Source organism: Panthera uncia (assembly GCF_023721935.1).
Source record: "Panthera uncia isolate 11264 chromosome C1 unlocalized genomic scaffold, Puncia_PCG_1.0 HiC_scaffold_4, whole genome shotgun sequence".
In the NCBI taxonomy this organism is placed as follows: Eukaryota; Metazoa; Chordata; class Mammalia; order Carnivora; family Felidae; genus Panthera; species Panthera uncia.
This window is the reverse complement of record NW_026057585.1, coordinates 71,325,148-71,344,796: the sequence shown is the minus strand read 5'-3', so window position 1 is coordinate 71,344,796 and position 19,649 is coordinate 71,325,148. Positions and strand designations below refer to the sequence as shown.

The 19,649-nt window shown below is 49.6% G+C and overlaps 1 protein-coding gene and 1 pseudogene across 1 annotated transcript; one reads left to right on the top strand and one right to left on the bottom strand.

The window, feature by feature from the left end:
* Positions 1 to 1,753, bottom strand: CC1H1orf210 (chromosome C1 C1orf210 homolog). Its single transcript, XM_049617336.1, has 2 exons — positions 1,187 to 1,753; positions 1 to 1,065 (listed from the first exon to the last, which is right to left on the bottom strand). The coding sequence occupies exons 1-2, from the start codon at positions 1,203 to 1,205 to the stop codon at positions 746 to 748; spliced, it is 339 nt and encodes a 112-aa protein (XP_049473293.1). The 5' UTR covers positions 1,206 to 1,753; the 3' UTR covers positions 1 to 745.
* Positions 1,754 to 15,874: 14,121 nt separating this feature from the next.
* Positions 15,875 to 16,692, top strand: LOC125912683 (40S ribosomal protein S6-like; annotated as a pseudogene).
* Positions 16,693 to 19,649: the final 2,957 nt, after the last annotated feature.

Genomic DNA, 19,649 nt, shown 5'->3' with positions numbered 1-19,649 from the left:
GGCTCACAAAAGGCGTCCCCCGGAGGAGGGGACATCCGAGCAGTTCTATCCAGCTATGAGAAGGAATGCTTTTATGCACAGGTTCCAACTCAGGAAAACTGAGAAGCAGGGACTCCTTTTTACTTTTGTTTAAAATGAAAATAGATTTATTAATACCCGTGGAAAGTGTAATATACTGTAACCGTTTAGATGACTCACTTTATTGATAGGGAAAATTTTCAACAAGAAAGTTGGCACACTGCTTGGCACCTGCTAAAATGTTCTCATCGGGCTCATTTGAAATGCTAGCAGGTAGACGGGCTACAGGGAGTCGATGGACCAGGGACTTTCATCACAGTCATGGAGGATTGGCAAGAACAGAAGGGCAGTATAGGCCGGGGAGAGAGTGTGACCAAAAAGTGCATGGAGAAACACCATGTAGGAGAGAAGGAAAAACAAATAATTCGTTTAGTAGGGAGTGGTGTCGGGAAAGGCAAGAAAGGGAACCAAGAGGCTGACAGAGGCCTTATTTCCCTAGCCCGGCCCTTGGTAGCTGTCCTGAGTACAGCAGGGAGTCATCGAGGGTGATTGAGCAAGAGAAAGTTTGTCACCCGAGCAGCAGCAGTGTCAGGGAAGGGAGGACTGCTCTACCCCTGGTGAGCCCTTACGCCCTAGACACCTCCGTCCCTGAGGCTCACGGTCCCCTTGTGGTATCCACTGTCCTTCAGCTGTCAGGTATGGGTGGGGGGTGACCAAAGATGGGGGCTCAGAAGGAAAAGTGGTCCCTGCTGCCCTCTGTCCCCAGCCCGCCGGCCCCAGGCTGAATGTAATTGTCCTCGATGAAGCCATCGTCATCTTCTTCACCCACCTCCGGACAGACACCCTTCCCGGTCCCGGGCAGCGGGCGGTGCTGGTAGCTGGCACGGTATTTGCGGCAGAGGTGGCACTTGGCAGCAAGCGCGATGAGGAGAGAGAGGACCACAGCCCCCAGCACGACGCCCACCAGCACAGGCCATGCCCGGGCCCCAGTGCCCAGCCCAGGGGAGATGGCTGATGCTGTGGAGAGCTCTGAGGGCCCCACAGTGGCTGCAGAGAAAGGGACAGCATTATGCATGGGGCCCCAGATGGGTTCCCTGGGGAGACCGAAAGGTGTGGGGACAGGGTTCTTCTCCCAACCCCCTCCCCAGCCCCCTTCCCATTCACTCACTTTGGTTTGCCTCACTCATGAAGGGGCCTGGAGACACCGGTGAGCCTCAGCTTCTGCCAGAAGAGCCGTAGCTCCAAGGAGACCCCCCAGATGCCAGGCAGCCCTGGAGCACAGAGTCCTAGAACATATACACCACGTGCGGGTGTCGTGGGAGGCCACAGGTACACATTCCAGGGCAGACTCACAGCCATGTTAGGGCGCTGCACCAACTCTGGGCACTGGACAATTAACCATAACCGATTGTGCACGAAAGAGAAGCTGAGTACCTGGAAATTGGCTATTTGTAAGGGAAGACTGTAGGGTCCAGCTCAGAAAGCAGCTGAAACAAATAAATCAATGCTGGAACTTGCTAAGCACTACGTATGATTCAGGCACCGGGCGGGATGTCCTCACAGAACACTGTAAGGTGGGTATAAACATTATCCTCTCTCTGTAGATGAGGACTCGGAGGCCCAGAGGGGTGAACCAACTCGGACAAAAGTCCCGGGACTTGAACCCAGGTCTCTGACACCGGGGCCCAGAGCCCAATCTGCTACACTGCCTGATAGGCTGAGGTTGGGAAGATGGGACAGAGGCAGTTCTGGCTCCCAGGGGTCAGACAACAGCAATGGCTGAGAACTAATGAACAAAAGTAGAGACCACACGTGGAGGACGGTGCCTGTCCCTACCCAGGCAGGGGGACCCTCTCCTCCTCAGGCAGGAGCCCCTGCCACCCCACCTTGACCCTCAGCTCTTCAGACACATCCCTTGTCCATCCACCTCTGCCCAGAGGGAAGCAGTTTCAGCAAGTAGCCAAATGCAGATCATCTGGATCAGGAAATTACCTAGGTAAGAACCACTAGGGCTAGGGAGGAGAACCTGAATTAAGGGAGTATCTGGAAGAAGACCATCTAGGCATGGGAATACCTGTAGGAGGAGCAGCTGAGTCAGAGGAATGTCTGGAGGAGCAACACCCGAATCTGAGGAGTACCTGGGGAAGTACCTGTCAGAGGAACAGCTAGGACCGGAGATTATTGCAGGTGGACCACCTCAATCAGAGGAGTACCTGGGGAGGAGGATCCAGGCTAGGAAAGCACCTAGGAGAGAAGCATCTGGTTTAGGGGAGTATCTGCCATATATTCGTTAATGCTGATATCTTAATGATACCCTCCCTCCTCACCTCCAACCTGTCACCAAGCCCCATCCGTTCTTCCTGGAACTAAGTATCTCCGGAATGACTCTGTCCCTCCTCTGCACCCAGCCACTGCCCCAGTCCAAGCCACCTTCATCTTGTACCTTCACTCTTACAATGCCCCCCCCCATCCCGTCTTTCCCCACCTCTAGTCCACTCCCCAGAGTGGTGGACCTAAAGCCCAAATCTGATCCCATCACTCTCCCGCTTAAAAATCCTTCCAGAGCTCCCCAGGCCCTCGGGGCTATACGCAGATTCTTCGGCATGTTCTTCAAGGCTCCACAATCTAGCACATGGCCCTGCAGCCGATCTTGTCTTCTCCACAGTCCCCACCCCCCCCACCATGCTCCACCCACACACACCTCCCACCTCACCCACTCTCTTGTTTCCCAGACACCCCTCCTCGGTATTTTGAGTTCCCCATCCCCCAAGGCCAAATCAAACCACGCCTGCCTATGAGATTGTCCCTTGACCCCTCAGATGACCCCTTCACTGGCCTACCCAGTCAACCACCCATCAGGATTGGCCAGTTACTGGATGGGCAGCTGCCTGGGGGCAAGGACCGAGCCGATTAAAATGTGCCCGGGCTCTGGCAGACAGCTTGGTGCTCAGCAGCTCAGTCTGGGTGAGAGGTGAGTATGGGCGAGCTGGAGAGTGAAGCGGGTATTAGGAGAGCTAAGGCCGCCTGGGTAACTCCGTCGGCTAAACATCCAACTCTTGATTTCAGTTCAGGTCATAATCTCTCAACAAGCTCCGCGTTGACAGTGCAGAGGCTGCTTGGGATTCTCTTTCTCCCTCTCTCTCCCCCCTCTCTCTCCTCCTCCCCCACCCTCAAAATAAATAAATAAACTTTTTGGGGTTTTTTGTAAAGAAAGGAGAGCTAAAGCACTCGTTCACTCATTGGATGCCTACTCTGGGCCCCACGCTAGGCACTGGATCCCCCCAAAATAAGATTTTGTTAACTGGAAGTGAATTGTATTCACTTCGAGGTCTGTAAGGTTTAACCCTAATCCTTCTCCTGCCTGCTCTGTCCCTGTGAATTCTTCCCAAGGACACGGGCTGTCACCCTACCCCCACGTCTCTTACACCGACAAACACACACCCTCTGATCTCACAGATACACACACCCCACTCTGATTTTGTGGTTCCTTTTCTGCTCCCAGGAGCCCTCAGGAATCTGTGGGATCCCCCTCCCAGGCCCCCGCAAGGTCTTCCCCTTCTGCTCCCCACCTGTAGGAACTGTGCACAGTCCTTGGATGAAGCTTCCGGCTGGGGCGGGCAGAACCAGAACAGGTGGGTGGGCCAAAGCCACCACCACCTGACTCACCTGGGGACGCAGCCGGCAGGCGGGGCTGAATCCGCAGGGAGGGCGGAGGGCTGGGCTGCAGGCAACGCCTCCAATCAGGACGACTAATTACACTTCACCCCAAGCTTTTGCAGTGAACCTTCTGGCGCACGCCCCACCCGCACCCCCAGCGCCGGGTTCAGAAAGTGGGGGGAGGGGAGGGGTGTTGGTGCAGCTGGGATCCAGAGAGGGGTCCTGCGGGCCCTAGAACGGGCGGGCAGACACCTCAGCAGGCAACTGCCCAGGCTGACGGCCCTGATAAGCTAGTGAATTTCCCGTGACGGGTACAAAGTCCAGAGTTGGAAAAGGAAGATTTGCAGGCCTGGGAAGGCTGTGGGCCGGAAGTGGAGGGGAGGAGGTGGGAATTCTTCCCTGGCAAAGCCGCGGGGACCAAGGACGCTCAAAGTTGCCTGCAAAAATGTGTGTGAGCCTGTGCAGGAGTTGAGGGGAGGATGGAGAGAGGGGGGCGGATAGAGGGGTGTGGAGGTAAATGGGGAGTGTATCTGTGCCCCTGGGGAGTTATTGTGTGCGAGAGTGTTTACCGGGATGGAGCCGTCCAGCCTTCATCTGGATCAGAGGATACTGGGAGTTCAGAGAGCCTCTCTTCAGAGGCTCTTCAGAGAGGCTCTCTGAACCTCTCCCTTTTTACTCCTCCTCCCCAGGCCCAGTGCCTCCTTGTCATTTAAGACCGAGCTCAATGGGGCGCCTGGGTGGCTCAGTCGGTTAAGTGTTGGACTTCAGCTCAGGTCGTGATCTCATTGTTCTGTGGGTTCCAGCGCCCCCCGCCCCACGTGGGGGCTCTGCGCTGACAGCTGGGAGCCTGCTTCAGATTCTGTGCCTCCTTCTCTCTCTGCCCCTCCCCAGCTCGTGTTCTGCCTCTCTCTCTCTCTCTCAAAAATAAACACTTATAAAAATTAAAAATAAAAATAAATAAATAAATAAACCCAGCTCAAGAGTCACCTTCCGTGAGCTCCCAGTCCTCCCAGACTAGCACCGCCTCCCCCCTGCAGGCCCCACCTTCTTGTCCTGAGCACCCCCTGTGCTGCCTCTTCTTTTGGTGGAGTGAAAGTGGAGCCAGGTTTTGACATCTCTGGGTTCCCTGCACCTGGCACAGGGCAGTTCTCAGTAAATATTTAAAGGAGAAAGTGTTACGAGGACGAGTTAAACCATGCAGGCACAAGAATTCACAGGGACCCACAGGGCACAGCCAGAGCAAGGGCTACAGTCAGGGGTTTGCAAGTGCAGCATGGTAGAACGGAGCCTGGAGGGTGAAGGTCAGTTCATGCCTGACCTTGAATATCTTAGCACGGAGTTGAAGTCCTACTGCCCTTGGCCCCTTCCGAACTCTCCCGCCTTGTCTGTTCCGTACCCAGCTCCAGTCCGAACTGTTCTCTATTCCTAGGACCCACCGTGCCCTCAACCTCCCTAGGAACCAGTAAATACGGGGTCGGTCTGTGTCTGTCCTGTTCCTCTCCACATCCCCAATGTCTAAAAGGGCAGTAATAAATGCTTCTCAAATGAATGAATGAGAGGAAAGTGATTATTACCCCGGATGGGGCAGTGAGGGGCCAAGGAAGGTTTGGGCTCTTGCTTCGATTTTTGAATCCAGGAAATCCTAGGATCCAAAAGATAATCATTGAACACCTACCAGTCCCCACCTGGGACCGACCAGTCCCAGTGCTGGTTCTTTTTTATTTATTTATTTTAATGTTTATTTATTTTTGAGAGAGAGAGATCGACAGAGCACCAGCAGGGGAGGAGCAGAGAGAGAGGGAGACACAGAATCTGAAACAGGCTCCAGGCTCTGAGCTGTCAACACAGAGTCCCAACTCGGGCCTCAAACTCACAAACTGTGAGATCATGGCCTGAGCTGAAGTCGGTCACTCGACTGACTGAGCCACCCAGGCGCCCCGCCCTTGGTTCTTTTTTAAATTGAGGTATTCGTGTAACATAACCCAATTCCCATGAAAAGCATTCACCGTTTTAGTCATTTTCAGGGCACACTTCAGTGGCATTTAGTACATTCAGAATGTTGCGGAAGCACAGCTATCTAGTTGTAAAACACTCTCATCACACCAGAATGGCACCCCATTAAGTAGTCACTTCTCATTTTCCCATCCCACAAGCCTGCAGCAACCACTAATCTGTTTTCTGTCTCTGTGGATTTGCCTGTTCTGGGTATTCCCACAAATCCCATTTGTGTCAGATTTTTAATAAACTATTTCATTTAAACCTCATAGCTGTACTATGAGATAGATGTTAATTATCCCTTTAACAGATGATGAAAATAAGGCTCTGAGAAGGTAATTTGCGTGAAGCCCTACAGAAGGAGACAGCGTCTGCACATCCATCAGTCATGTATTCAATGAATATTTATTGAACACCCATCACAGAGCCACAACCAGCCCATACAGCACACATTGCAAAATAGCAGAAGGCAACTTGCTGGATGCCCCCAGTGCATGGAGAGCAGAGAACAGGCCAGATGTCAGCGCCCGCTCCCCAGCCAGGAGCTCTGATGCAGTGAACAACCTTTACAACCTTCCATGGCATCCCTGGCGACCATGTGGTAGGCTCAGTGCTAGCACTGAGGACGAAGTTCCCACCACCATTCAGCTTTCATTCTGGTTGGGAAGACAGACAATACCCACGTAAATAAATAAATTAATTCAGATAGTGGTGAGTGCTATGAAAAGTAAAATAGCTTAGGGGCACCTGAGTGGCTCAGTCAGTTAAGCGTCCGACTTCGGCTCGGGTCACGATCTCACAGTTCGTGGGTTCAAGCCCGGTGTCAGGCTCTGTGCCGACAGCTCAGAGCCTGGAGCCTGTTTCAGATTCTGTGTCTCCCTCTCTCTCGGCCCCTCCCCTGCTCGCACTCTGTCTCTCTGTCTCAAAAATAAATAAACATTAAAACAAAAAAAGTCAAATAGCTTCATGTGATAGGGAGCTGTAGAGGTGACTGCTACTGCACAGTAGACAGTCAGGAAAAGAGGAGACTCACTGAAGAGGGAATGTTCGAGCTGAGATCTAAGAGTGAGATGGCAATCATGCCAATATCTGGGGGAAGAGCATTCCAGAAAGAGGGAAGAGCCAGAACAAAGCCCAAGAGGTGGGAGCCTGGCTGGCTTATTCAAGCAACAGAACAGAGGCCAGCTGGAGGGAGTGCAGTCAGTGGGGAGGGACAGAAGGAGCTGCATGAGGGGCGTGTGGGGCCAGCTCACATGGGGCCCCATCCTTCCCTCCCTGGGTGAGAGGGGCTGACTTCTTTCACTCTATGTGAAGGAGGGACTAGAGGAGGGCAGGGTAGCAGCAGGGAGACCAGCTGGGAGGTTATTTCTATCATCCAGGAGAGAGGCAATGTGGCATCAGAGTAGTCGGGTAGAAACGGGGAGGGTCTCCTGGGTGGCTCAGTCGGTTAAGCATCTGACTTCAGCTCAGGTGATGGTCTCGAGGTTCATAGGTTTGAGCCCCGCCTCCTGCTCTCTATTGACAGCTCAGAGCCTGGAGCCTGCTTCGGGTTCTGTGTCTCCCTCTTCTCTCTCTGCCTCTCCCCCATTCATTCTCTCTCTCTCTCTCTCTCTCTCTCTCACACACACACACACACACACGTACACACACAAACATTAAAATAATTTTTTAAATAAAAGAAATGAGAAATGCTCAGACTCTAGACATATTCTGAAGTTGACATGATTTTTCTGACTGGATGTGAGGTTTGAGGGGGAAAAAAAAAGGAATGAGGAATCACTCCAAAGTTTTGACCTGAGCAACTAGTAGGAGGATGGAGTTGTCATCGACTGAAATGAGGAGACTCTGGAAGGAGCAGGTTTGGGAGGGCGGTCAGGACCTCAGTGGTGGACGTGTTTGTTGCGAGATGCCCATGACACATCCAGGTCGTGTCCTAGGTGGGCGGTACCACAAACTAGCCTGAACTCAGCAGGAAGGTAAGGTCTGGACATACATATTTCAGAACCAGCAAAATGTGGATGATTTTTAAAGTCAGTCGTCCAGATGAGATCCCCAAAGGGAAGTGTGGAAAGAGAAGAGGGCCAAGGGCTGAGCCTTGGAGCATGCAGGGAACAGAGGTCAAAGAGGGGAGCAGAAGCAAGGAAGGAGGATAGGAGTGGCCAGCATGGTAGGAGGCAGACATGGGGGGTGGGGGGGGTCCTGGGAAACGGGAGAAGAAAGCATTTCAAGGGCAGGAGCTTGGTTGGCTACGGCAGATGCTGATGATAGGCCAGTTAATCTATGGACTGAGAACTGACTTTGAAATTGGTCATGTGGCAGTCACTGGCCACCTTGACAAGAGCAATTTCACAGCATGGTGGGGACAAATGCCCAGCTGGGCATGATGTGTGATGTATGAGCGATGCATGAGTGTGGGAGCAGACGAAGACAAGACAACTCCTTCAAGGAATCTTGCTATAAAAGGAGCAGAGAAGTGGGGCAGATTCTGGAGAAAGGTGTGGGATCCAGGGAGGACTTTTTTTTTTTTAAGGCTAGGGGCTTTTAGACCATATGTGTATGCTGATAGGAATAATCCAGGAGAGAGAGGAAATTGATGACACAGAGAGAAGGGACAATGGGAGTGAGAGTCCTTAAGGCATCAAAGGGTGTGGGGTCAAGTGTACAGGTGGAGGGTTGGGGTTGGACAGGAGCAGGGAGAGTCTCTGTGACGAAGTGAAGTGTACTGGTGAAATGATGGGAGCCTTAGGGAGTTTCCTTCTGATGGCTTCTGTTTTTCCAGAGAAACAGGAAGCAATGTCATCAGCTCAGAGTGAAGAGCGCGGGTGGCGGTGCTGGTTCTGGGGTTTGAGAAGGTGTTATTTCGTCATCCTGGGGCTCAGGACAGAGAATTGGTCCGGCCAGGATTGGGGATTTGCCTGGCAAAACTGATAAAGTCAGAGAGGGGCAAGGGAGCCGAGCCGTAGGCAAGGGAGTGGTTGCCATGATGGCCCGTGCACTCCGGGCAGGGTAAAGAGGGAAGCGAGGACCAGGCACGGGAGGTGTGAGGAGCCCTGGAAAAGTGGGAGGACAGATGGATTTTAGGAACAATCGCTGCTGTGCCAGAGAGAGTGGGTTGAAAAAATAGGATGCGGCCAGCATGTGGCACATGGAGTGAGGGCTGCCCAGCGGATGCTGGTCTTAAATCAGATACACCCTAGGACGTGAAACGTGGAGTGATCCTCGGCGGGGGGGGGCGGAGGGGGGGGCGGACACAGACCACTGGTGGTTTCACTGTTCCCTGAAGCATGTTAACTCAACCTGCTAGACAGAGGTCTATAATAACATGCTAATAGCTCTATTAGTAAATGGAAGAGACAGGATTCGAACCCAGGTCTTCGGGCTCTAAGTCCAGCACCTTTCCAGTTATACCCCAACTAGATCCCTCTGTTCCTGTGAGTACAACTTACCATCAAGGGGTCATTTGTAGTGACAGACAACCATCATTTCAAAGATGTGATTGTGTCTCCCAAAGGAAACTGAGGGTGCTGCTGATAGAACAGGGAACAGATGCTGAGCAAGCAAAGAATAAGGTGTCCTGCTCCCCACCTGAACCCACTCCCTTGTCCATCTGACCGAGCCCCTCCCTGGGGCAGACCCAGGGGTCTTCGCCTTGGGGTAGTTGCGGTCCCTCTTCAAGAAGCTGATGAGAGCAGGAAAGTGCTCGCAGTCACAAATGTGCTTACAGGTCTGCATGTAGTAGATGTTCCATAAAAGCTTGGCAGAGGGCACCTGGATGGCTCCGTCTGCTAAGCGTCTGACTCTTGATCTCAGCTCACGTCTGGATCTCAGGGTTGGAGCCCAGCCTTGAGAAGCCGACTTAAAAAAAGAAAAGAAAACAAAAACTTGTCAGATGGATGAATAGTTGGAATTCCTGGGGGGCTCACCGGGCCTTTCCAGGTTAAGAATTGGTGTTAACCCTTCGCCCTCTGTATGCAGGAACCTGTTCTATTGTGAACAGATGGCCCCTTTAAATAGGCCGAGGACCCCTTCTTCTTGCAAGCCCCTGGAGGTGGAGTCAGCACCTCCTTAGGGCCACCCTCCATTCAACCTCCACCTTTCCTGAGGCTGACCTCCTGGACATGGCCCAGCGTTCAGAGCATCCCTGAAGTCGTCCCAAGTCTCAAGTGGGGAATGGGCTTAAAGCAAAGCTCGGTGGAACAAATCCTCTGACCTGGCCATCATCAAGAAGTCACACTTCACTCAAGTAAGCTCAAAGGCTATATCCCAGCAGAACTTTCCAGATCCAGAGCTGAGACCAGGGAAACACTGGAGGTGGATGGGACCTTCCAAAGTTGCCTCACTTCCTCAAGGCGGACAAGCCTGTCCAGGGCCACAGTATTCCACGAAACCCTGAGGGAGAGCTTTACCAAGCTTCTTATAGCCCCAACCACACCACCCTGGAACTCCAGTATAATTACCTCGGATGGTTGCCACATCAATCCAACATCTTCTTCTTCCCAAGTCGCCAGCCCCATCTTGCCTCATTTGATATATAATTAGAGATCATACGTGCCCAGTGTAAGGAGGTAGCAGTCTGCAGCCCCCACCCCCACCCCCCGTGATCCGTTATCCCTGGAATAACCGGGTCCAGGAGGACAGAACTCAGCAGGGGACACCCCCGCCAGGGATGACATGTGACGAGAGGTGGCAGACCAGCTGTACAGAGTGGCCCCATCTTGCTGTCCCCTCCCAGCCCCGCCTCCCCAGGCAGTAGGGGGGAGCAATCATCTCTCCCACAGTCCCACTTTCTCATGGGGCTCTGGTAAGAAAGGGGGAGGGAGGAAAGCTGGAGCCCTCCTGAGACACCCCGGAGTATTGGGGCAGTCCCGTGTGGAAATCCTCTGGTGGCAGGTGCCACTTAAGGCTGAAAGGAGGCGTGTCGCCCCATGTTGCCCCATGTTGCTGTACCAGCGTCCCTTCCTCAGGATGGAGCTGGCAAAGCACCGACGGGCCTTCAGGGGGAAAGTGTGTCAAGAAAAGGGTGGGAGTCGGGGCCCTGCCTTCAGAAGTTTCCTTGACACCCCTGTGTCACCACCAATGAATCATGCGAGCTAATGGCCTTGTGCCGTCATTACCTCTTATCCTCAAACAATATTCGAAATGAGATCGAACAAGCGGGAAGCAGCCCCATCACTCGCCCAGGCTGTGGATTCTGTGGGATGCGTGGCTGTGGCCCCTGGTGGCAGCTTTCTCTCATAAAACGTGCTTTGTAATCTAAGGAGGCGTGCTATTGTTTGAGGCAGAAGGACAACAGTCTTTTGTGTTTTGTGCTCTTGGTGCTAGGGTTTCAGGGCGAGGAGGGTGAAACCAGGTCCTGTGTACCCTCAAGGCCAGACACCCTGAGAAGTCGTGCCCACCCATCTCTGTCGGGCCCCCTCTTGATCATAACCCAGCACAGCCCTGAATTCATTTTTCCAGAGTAAAACCCCGAATCCTTTCAGGGTACACAAGGGTTGGCTTTTCTTACATAGTTTTTAGGAGTTTGGGGGCGACACGGGCCCTCGGGAGCAGCCCCCCGGCGAATGCTGCTGGGGACTTCAACCTGCCTGCTCTCTAGTAGGACAGTCCAGCAGGCCTGGTACAGAGTTAAGCTCTCTGGCTAATGTGAAGGAGCATCCATTTCCTCGCGGGAAAAATGGGGATAACAATCAGGAAACCTACCGCAAAGGCAGAGAGCCCCTGAGAAGGCGTCAGCACTTTCACCAGCACCTGTAAATGTTTAATAACTGTTAGTCATGGTGATGGAGGTCTGTCGGTGTTCCACAGAAGGCTGCTGCTTGTGTTACTGGGCCGTTTTCATTCTGACCAAGGTCAGTGAACGTCTGTTACATTTTAAGTAAGTCCTGAGCTTTGAACTGTCTGAACCCTCTGTGGGGTGTTGATTCCGGCTTCTGGCCTCATAGGGTTTCTCGGGTTAGGGGTGGGGGCCAATGGCCTTCGTGAAGCAGTTTGCATGAAAGGGACTTCATTCAAAGCCTTGTTGGATTAACTGGGGCTTCCTTTAAATAAGGGCTTGTTCTCAGAAGCTTTCTTTCTCCAACAAGGAGAAAGAATACAATGGACAGTCCTCATCACAGCTTGTCACAAACACCTGGCACATCTTTTCAGCCCAGAGTGAAAACACACACACACTCGCTAACTCCAGGAACACAGCCTCAGCCTGACATTCCAGAAGCATTTGCTGACAAACTTCCTCCCAAATACAGTTATTTCCTGGAAGAACAGCAAAACCTGTTTTTGAATTGACAACACTGCTTCAGTTGCTGCTGAAGTTAAGTGAAGTTACTGTTGTTTCCACCGAATGACCTAAAAAAAAATCTGAAAAGAATTACTTTTTTTTTTCTTTGCTTATCAACATGGAGACTGATTTATTGGTTAAGTCGATTTCAGGCAAAGACGGACTTAGGAATTGGGTGAACATGTTGCTTCTTTCAACCAAAAGAAAACTTCATAAGTTGCTTAGGCAACATTTTACTTGGTTCTTCAAAAAGCAATTGTGACAAAGAGGAGAGAGAGATAAAGCACTTATGGAATATATAAAAACAGCAGCATTTGGGGTAGCACATAACAAAGAAATATCTTAAATACTTTTCAAAATATTCTAGGAGCCAATACACAAGGGCATGCTTCAGGAGAACGTAGGAATGCGAAGCGGAGGGCAGGGTGGAAACTACCCATTTCCTTCAACATCAGTGCAGAAAACAAAGCGGCATTCAACTTCACATACTGACTTCACACAGTTTGTAGATAACAGCCTGACTTACATCCAAGAAGCAAAGATGGAACCCTCACGCTGTGTATTTTCAGAAGTAATTGCATGGACACCAGGTGATGTACCCTTGTCTGGCAGATTTCCTTGGGAGGAGTCTCTGTGACTTACAAGAAGGCCGATCGGACACTTACTCCAATGGCCTTGATGTCAGTTTTGAGGGGCAACTTGGAAGGATTCGTCTTCTTTACCCTCTGTCGACCCACCCAGCCCTAAATTTCACGAATAGTGTTTTGTGTGTAATTTGCATAACAATCTCACCCAGATGGGTCTCCATCCCACCACCTTTTCTGCAAGAAGACTGTGGAACATGTCTACATAGAAAATGAAGTCGAATTCATGGGCGTTTTCAAAGGAGTCTGTCAGATGTTTCTGCGAATACTCACATGCAATCTAAAACCCTTAGTGCAGGTTAAGAAGCCACGTGGAACACCATGGAAGACCATGGAAGGGGCATAAATCAGTGTGTCTGAATGACCTGTTAAGGGAGGTGGTGGACCTTGGAGAGTTGGGCTTTTCTGTCCCTCTTGAACATGAGGGTCACTTGGACAATGGTGGGCCCAACTCCTTGGGATGACCGCAGGAAATGGGCCCTTAACTTTCCTAAAATAAAAGTCAAGAAAAGAATGCTTTGGTTGGTTTACAGCTGAGCACTCCCTCTAATGTGGTACTTAATACCACAACCAGACATTCATGCTCCTGAGTTGTCTCATGTATAGTAGAATGCTTTTCGCCTTTTTTTCAAATTGAGGAAATAAATATGAAGAGCTGGATTCCTTTACGTCACGTGAATTTTACTTTGTTCTCAAATAGGCAATGTGGGTCGGAGATCAGAAAAATGGAAAAGGTGGACGGTGATGATGCTTGCTCCCAGCCCCCTGCTCCCAACTACCTCATTCTGCTCACCCCAAGTACTTACTTTTATGAATTTCTGGGATGTCCTTCCAGTTTCTTTATGCAAATACAAGCACTATGAATATGCACACTTATTTTCTCCTCTCGTACGCGAAAGCCAACATATTGCACACGCTGTTCGGCGTCTTATTTTTTTCACTAGTGTGTCGTGGAGAGCCTCATATAGACTTAAAGTTTCTTCAACCATTTTTATAGCCACAGAATATTCCATCATATGGCTTCCTCAAAATCTATCGGCCCAGTCCCATGCTGACTGACACTTGGGTGTTTGCCGATCTTCTGCCGTTACATATAGCGCTGTAAGGATTAGATCCCAAGAATGGGAGTCGGAGAGTCAACGTGTTTGGGATTTTGACAGATATTTCCAAATTGCCCTCCGTGGGAGCTATTCCAACATGTATTGTATGTGAGCATACCTACTTCCCCACAGCCTTGTCAAGACTGTTTTTGCCAAACTGATGGATGAAAACGGTACTTAGAAGAGTTTTACTTTGAATTATTCTTTTTACAAGTAAGGCTGAGCACATTTTTATATTTTAAAGGGCCATTTGTATTTAATTTTCTATAAACTTTTCATAATCATGAAATTGTGAGTTAACATATTATCTTTTTTTATAGTCCTTGCCCATTTAGCTATTGGATTTTATGTGTTTTTGATTTCTAATGTGCAATGTGAATTACAAATATTTTTGACATTTATCCCCCTTTTTTTTTATTTTGCCTTTCAGGTTTTTCTTATACACAGTAAATTTGATTAATCTTTTCTTTTAAGGTCTGTGGATTTTGAGGCTTAGTTAGAAAGGTTGCCCAATCCAAAGTCAGAAGGGAATCCACCCACATTTTCTTCTAATTCTTTTGTGGGCTTGATTTTTAACATTTAAATCTTAGACTATTTGGAGTTTGTCTTGATATATGATGCAGATCCAACTTCATTTTTTTACATACAGCTACCATTTGTTGCAACACCCATTATTAGAAAGGCCAACTTTTCCCAGTGATTTGAAATACCACTTTTTAATCTATGCTAAGTTCCTGTATGTATTTGGGTCGATTTCTGGATTTTCTCTTCCATTGGTCTGTTTGTGTCCCAGTTCCACGTTATTTTAATTACTAATTTTAATTTACTTTTGTATGTAATATGTTTTCCATCCCGGCAAATATTGCTGTGAAGTAAACCACCCCAAAACTTGGTCATTCCAAATAAAATTGTTGTATTATATCTCCCAGTCTCTGTAAGTCAGGAATTGAGGGAAGTCACAGCTGGATGGTTTATCAGACAGTTAGGTTACCAGACAGTAACTGCAAGTAGGAAAGTGTTGGAGGAGAGGAGCTGGAGCAGCTAGGGGCTGGCCAGCCATCTCTTTCTCATCAGGTGACTTCAAGGTTTCTGTACGTGGACCCTCTACAGAAGCTGTTTTGGGCTTCCTCACAGCATGGTGGCTTCAGAGAAGCAGGAAGGTTTACATGGCAGCTCAGAGTGACAGCGCAAGTGCTCCCAGGAACTAGAAGCTGTCTAGTCTTTCTGACCCAGGCAGCATCCCATCCTCTGTGTTTGTCTTACTGCCAATGACTCCATCCCCTCCAAAGCCAAGAAGAGGAAACATGACCCCACCTCCCAGGAGGGCAAATGTCAAGGTCACATTGTAAGAAAAACACGTAGGGTAGGAGATACCGCTGCCAGTGTGGGAAAATACAACCTGCCACATGTTCTGATTGGGCTGGAACACCCTTCATTGGTCTTCTGTTTCAGAGTTTTCCTGACTGTTCTTACCAGGAGAAGTCTTTCAAGTAGGCTTTTTACAAATCTGACACTTGAGGTGAATTCACCGATAATCATGGGTTAACCTTTTATCTTTCTCATAAAGTGCATTTGGTTCTCGTTATGGACAATCTCTCACTATCAGATGTGATTCGTTTCTGAAAAATATGCTTTTAACAAATCAAGCAACAGGGATGAATGTTGGGTTTGGCAGGGGAGAGGGTGGTTCTGAGACAAAAAGCACTGCCCCGACCCATGTAGTAATGGATTTGAGTTGGAGACATCCTATGAACTCACGTTTAGCTTAATATAAATATAAATCGTTAAATATAGAAATACTTATAGATATGTGTATATGCACAAGTTGGTATAAACACACAGATTTCCTTGCTCTGTTGGCTGAGAGGGTCTAGCAGCAATATCCCAGGAGCAATGAGCATGCCTGGTGCCCAGCTTTTGGTTTCTAAAGTCATTCTCAAGTAAAAGAAAGCACAGCTCCTCAGAAATGGCTGATACGAGGGGCACCCGGGTGGCTCAATCGGTTAAGCGTCTGACTCGGGCTCAGATCATGATCTCAGGTTTTGTGAGTTCGAGCCCCACGTCGGGCTCTGTGCTGACAGCTCAGAGCCTGGAGACTGCTTCGGATTTTCTGTCTCCCTCTCTCTCTGCCCCTCCCCTGCTTGTGCTCGCTCTCTCTCAAACATAAATAAACATAGACCACAATGAAGCTGAACATCTCTTTCCCAGCCACTGGCTGCCAGAAACTCATTGAAGTGGACCACGAACGCAAACTTCGTAACTTTTGTGGTACGAATGGCTATAGAAGTTGCTGCTGATGCTGTAGGGGAAGAATGGAAGGGTTACGTGGTCCGAATCAGTGGTGGCAATGACAAACAAGGCTTCCCCATGAAGCAGGGTGTCTTGACCCATGGCGGTGTCCGCCTATTGCTGAGTAAGGGGCATTCCTGCTACCGACCACGGAGGACTGGAGAAAGAAAGCGCAAATCTGCTCGGGGTTGCATCGTGGATGCCAATCTCACTGTTCTCAACTTGGTCTTCGTGAAAAAAGGGGAGAAGGATATTCCTGGACTCACTGATACCACCGTGCCTCATCGCCTGGGGCCCAAGAGAGCTAGCAGAATCCGCAAGCTTTTCAATCTCTCGAAGGAAGATGATGTCCGCCAGTATGTTGTGAGAAAGCCCCTAAACAAAGAAGGTAAGAAACCTCGAACCACAGCACCCAAGATTCAGCGTCTTGTTACGCCACGTGTCCTCCAACACAAACTTTGTTGGCGCATTGCTTTGAAGAAGCAGCGCACGAAGAAAAACAAGGAAGAGGCTCAGAAGATGCTAAGCTTTTGGCCAGAATGAAGGAGGCTAAAGAAAAGCGCCAGGGACAGATTGCCAAGAGACGGAGGCTGACTTCTCTGACAGCTTCTACCTCAAAGTCTGAGTCCAGTCAAAAATGAGATCGTTGTAAGAGGAACAAATAAATAAGATCAGACATCAAACCACCTTTATTGCTTTTCTTCATTCAGAAGAAACAGACAAATGGAGAGAAACTCCGGTCACAGGAAAGGGAGTATTGTCCATCTGATGGCGTATGAAGCGTGCGGGAGATCCCGTCAAGTGGAGGGGCTGAGACCACACTGGGACAGTGGTAGAGATGGCCAGGACAGCGTTTTTGGTGGGGGGAGGAATGGGTGGATAGCTCAGGAAAGGATTCTGAGCAGAATGTCCGTTGCTTTTTCAGTGAGTCATGGAACAACTTGGGGGAAATAAAGGACAGACTATTAAATAAATAAATAAATAAATAATTGCCTAGACAAAGAAGTGGAGGGGAAGAGAGACATATCTCCCTTTCAGAAGAATTCTGAATACTTTATGTAAAGTCTCAAGAAGAAGGAGCAGAAGTCCCCCCTCCTTAAGTGTGGGCTGTATATAGTGACTTCGGAGAGGACAGTGCAGAAAGGCGGGAAAAGAAGTGACGATTCAATGGGACCACCTGACAAATAGCACCTCAGCTAGGTGCTCGGAGTCAATATCAACAGTGATAAATCTGTAACCCCAGCCAACTTGGGAGAAAAACATCAGACAGATTCCCATGGAGGGACATCCTGCAAAATGCTTGACCAGTACTGATCAAAATTATCAAGGTCATCAAAAACAGGAAGCCAGAAAAACAGTCACACCAAGAAGAGCCTAAGGAGGCAGGGTAACTAAGTGTAATGTGGTATCGTGGATGGAATGCTGGAACAGAAAAAAGGCCTAAACTAAATCTAAATAAACTATGGACTTCAATTAATAACAATGTATCGATATTGGCTCATTACTTACGGTAAATATATCATACTAATGTAAGATGTTAATGGTAGGGGAGAAACTAAGTGTGGCATACATGGGAACTCTGTACTATCCTCTCCATTTTTCTGTAAATCTAACATGGTTTTAAGAAGTACAATTTATTCAAACAAACAAAGCACTGCCTCCTCCAGCTCAGGAGAACAAGAGTCATGAGAGCCTTTGGGCCGCGGTGATAGGCAGTGCCAGCATCTCCCATAGTTCTGAGGCTGAGGAAGCCCAGCCAGGTGCCACCAGCCCCATCCCCGACTTCTTCACAGGGTCAAGGTGAAGGGTCAGGTAGTCTCTTGATTTAAACCTAAGATGAGGGAAAAGGATATTTTCCCCAAGACCACCACCATCTGAAGTACAATCTAAGTGGGGCCTTGACCAGCCAGCCAGCCCTCGTCCCTAAGACTAAGCTCCCACCCAGCCTCCTGCCCACTACCCAACGTGGTCTACTGTTCCCTATTTTTCCCCGCTTCCTCCCCTTCCCTGCCCCGCCCCCACCCCGACCTCCATTCACAGAAGAGAATGGAAGACGGGAGATGGACCAACTTGGAGAAAAGCAGTCCCCAGCCCCAAATAAGCAAATACAGCAGGTCTCCCATGGTCTGGAGTCCTCTGAGCACCATGGGGTCAAGTAGGACGCTCATTGGTCATACTTGGCCAAGGAGACCAACATGGCCAACTCAACCCCCATCATTTTGGAGGAGGTCTGTCCTTCCCGTCACACCCCAAGAGAACTTTGAACCGCTGTGTAGGAAGGACAGAATTCCATCTTGAAATAGTTTAAGACTCTTGATGTCTTACAGTCAAGACAGAGGTGGTACACAAATCAGGAAGGCCTGTGTTGGAAATGCCCAGTGCAGAGTCTTTATATGTCTGTTTTATGTAAAGATACAGTATGTTCCGAACAGTGAGGGAAAAAAAGGAGCATATCTTTACAGGTGACCCTTCCATACCCCTGTTGGACTTCCTTCTATCTTGTGGCCCTCACTTCCTTGCCACTCACACAGTCACACTATAGACTCTGTCATACCCCAGAAATGCTATAATCAAAACAAATTCAGACCTCAGCTCTGACCCCAGCCACCTATCCCCCTAACCCTCTTCGTCTGTTACCCCCACTAGACTAGTGTGTCACAAGAGACAAGGGTAGAAAGCAAGAGTAAGCATTCGGGAATATTTCTATCAATCTGATGTTGCTGTGAGACATCAGAGCGCTCTACCTGTGGGCACGGGGAGACCACATCGAGTGTTAAAGAATCCACATGGCAAGCAGCGCGGGCTGCCTATCAGGCATGCGCAGTAGGACGACACATTGGTCCCGTGATTTGAAAAGCTGCATAGTCTACTCCTCCACCTCGCCTATTTTCAACCTTGAAGCAGGTATTTCTTGCTGCTCCTGTAACTCACTCGTGGAGAACAAATTCTTCTCTGAGAGAAACACCTCAGAGTCCAGGCATTCACCTCTTCCCTTCTGGTTTCACTTCTTTCTCAACCCCACGTGGATCCCAGAGAGAACCTCCATGAACATTCACACCATTCAGTGCGTCCCCCAGTCTCCACCAGGGGTGAATCCATTTCCGATTCAGGCTGCTGATTTGGTGCCGGGTTCCTGTGAGAGGACCACCCTTTGTGGGGTGATGGAAACTGGAAATTCCCTCCAAGGAAGACCCAGCCCCTCCCCACGCCTTTCCCTGTTATAATACAACATGACAAACACACATTTATTACAAGGAAGTTGAAGCTCGTGTATCAGAGGTGCAGGAGGCCATGAAAGAGTATAGCTGTCACTGAAGAAGTACACACATGCTGTAGCCAGGCGGTAGCTGGGCATCGTGTGTGTGTGTGTGTGTGTGTGTGTGTGGAGAGAGGTGGTCGGTGGGGGGAGGGGGAGGTTAATTATGTCCCTCTGGTCAAAATGGAAAAGACAGCTTCTCTTATCGTTTTTCTCAGACTGAGCAATTATTGGCGCCTGTAGCACAATCAGGGGTGGGCATTCTCAGGGCCAAATCGGATCCTGCGGTTCTGCAGCAGTTACTCTGGCACCTAGCCTCCCCACAAAAGAAACATCATTCCAAAGGAACCTCACTATGGATCAGACATCACTACATGTGTCCCTGAATCAAACACTGAGCCTCTAATAGGAAC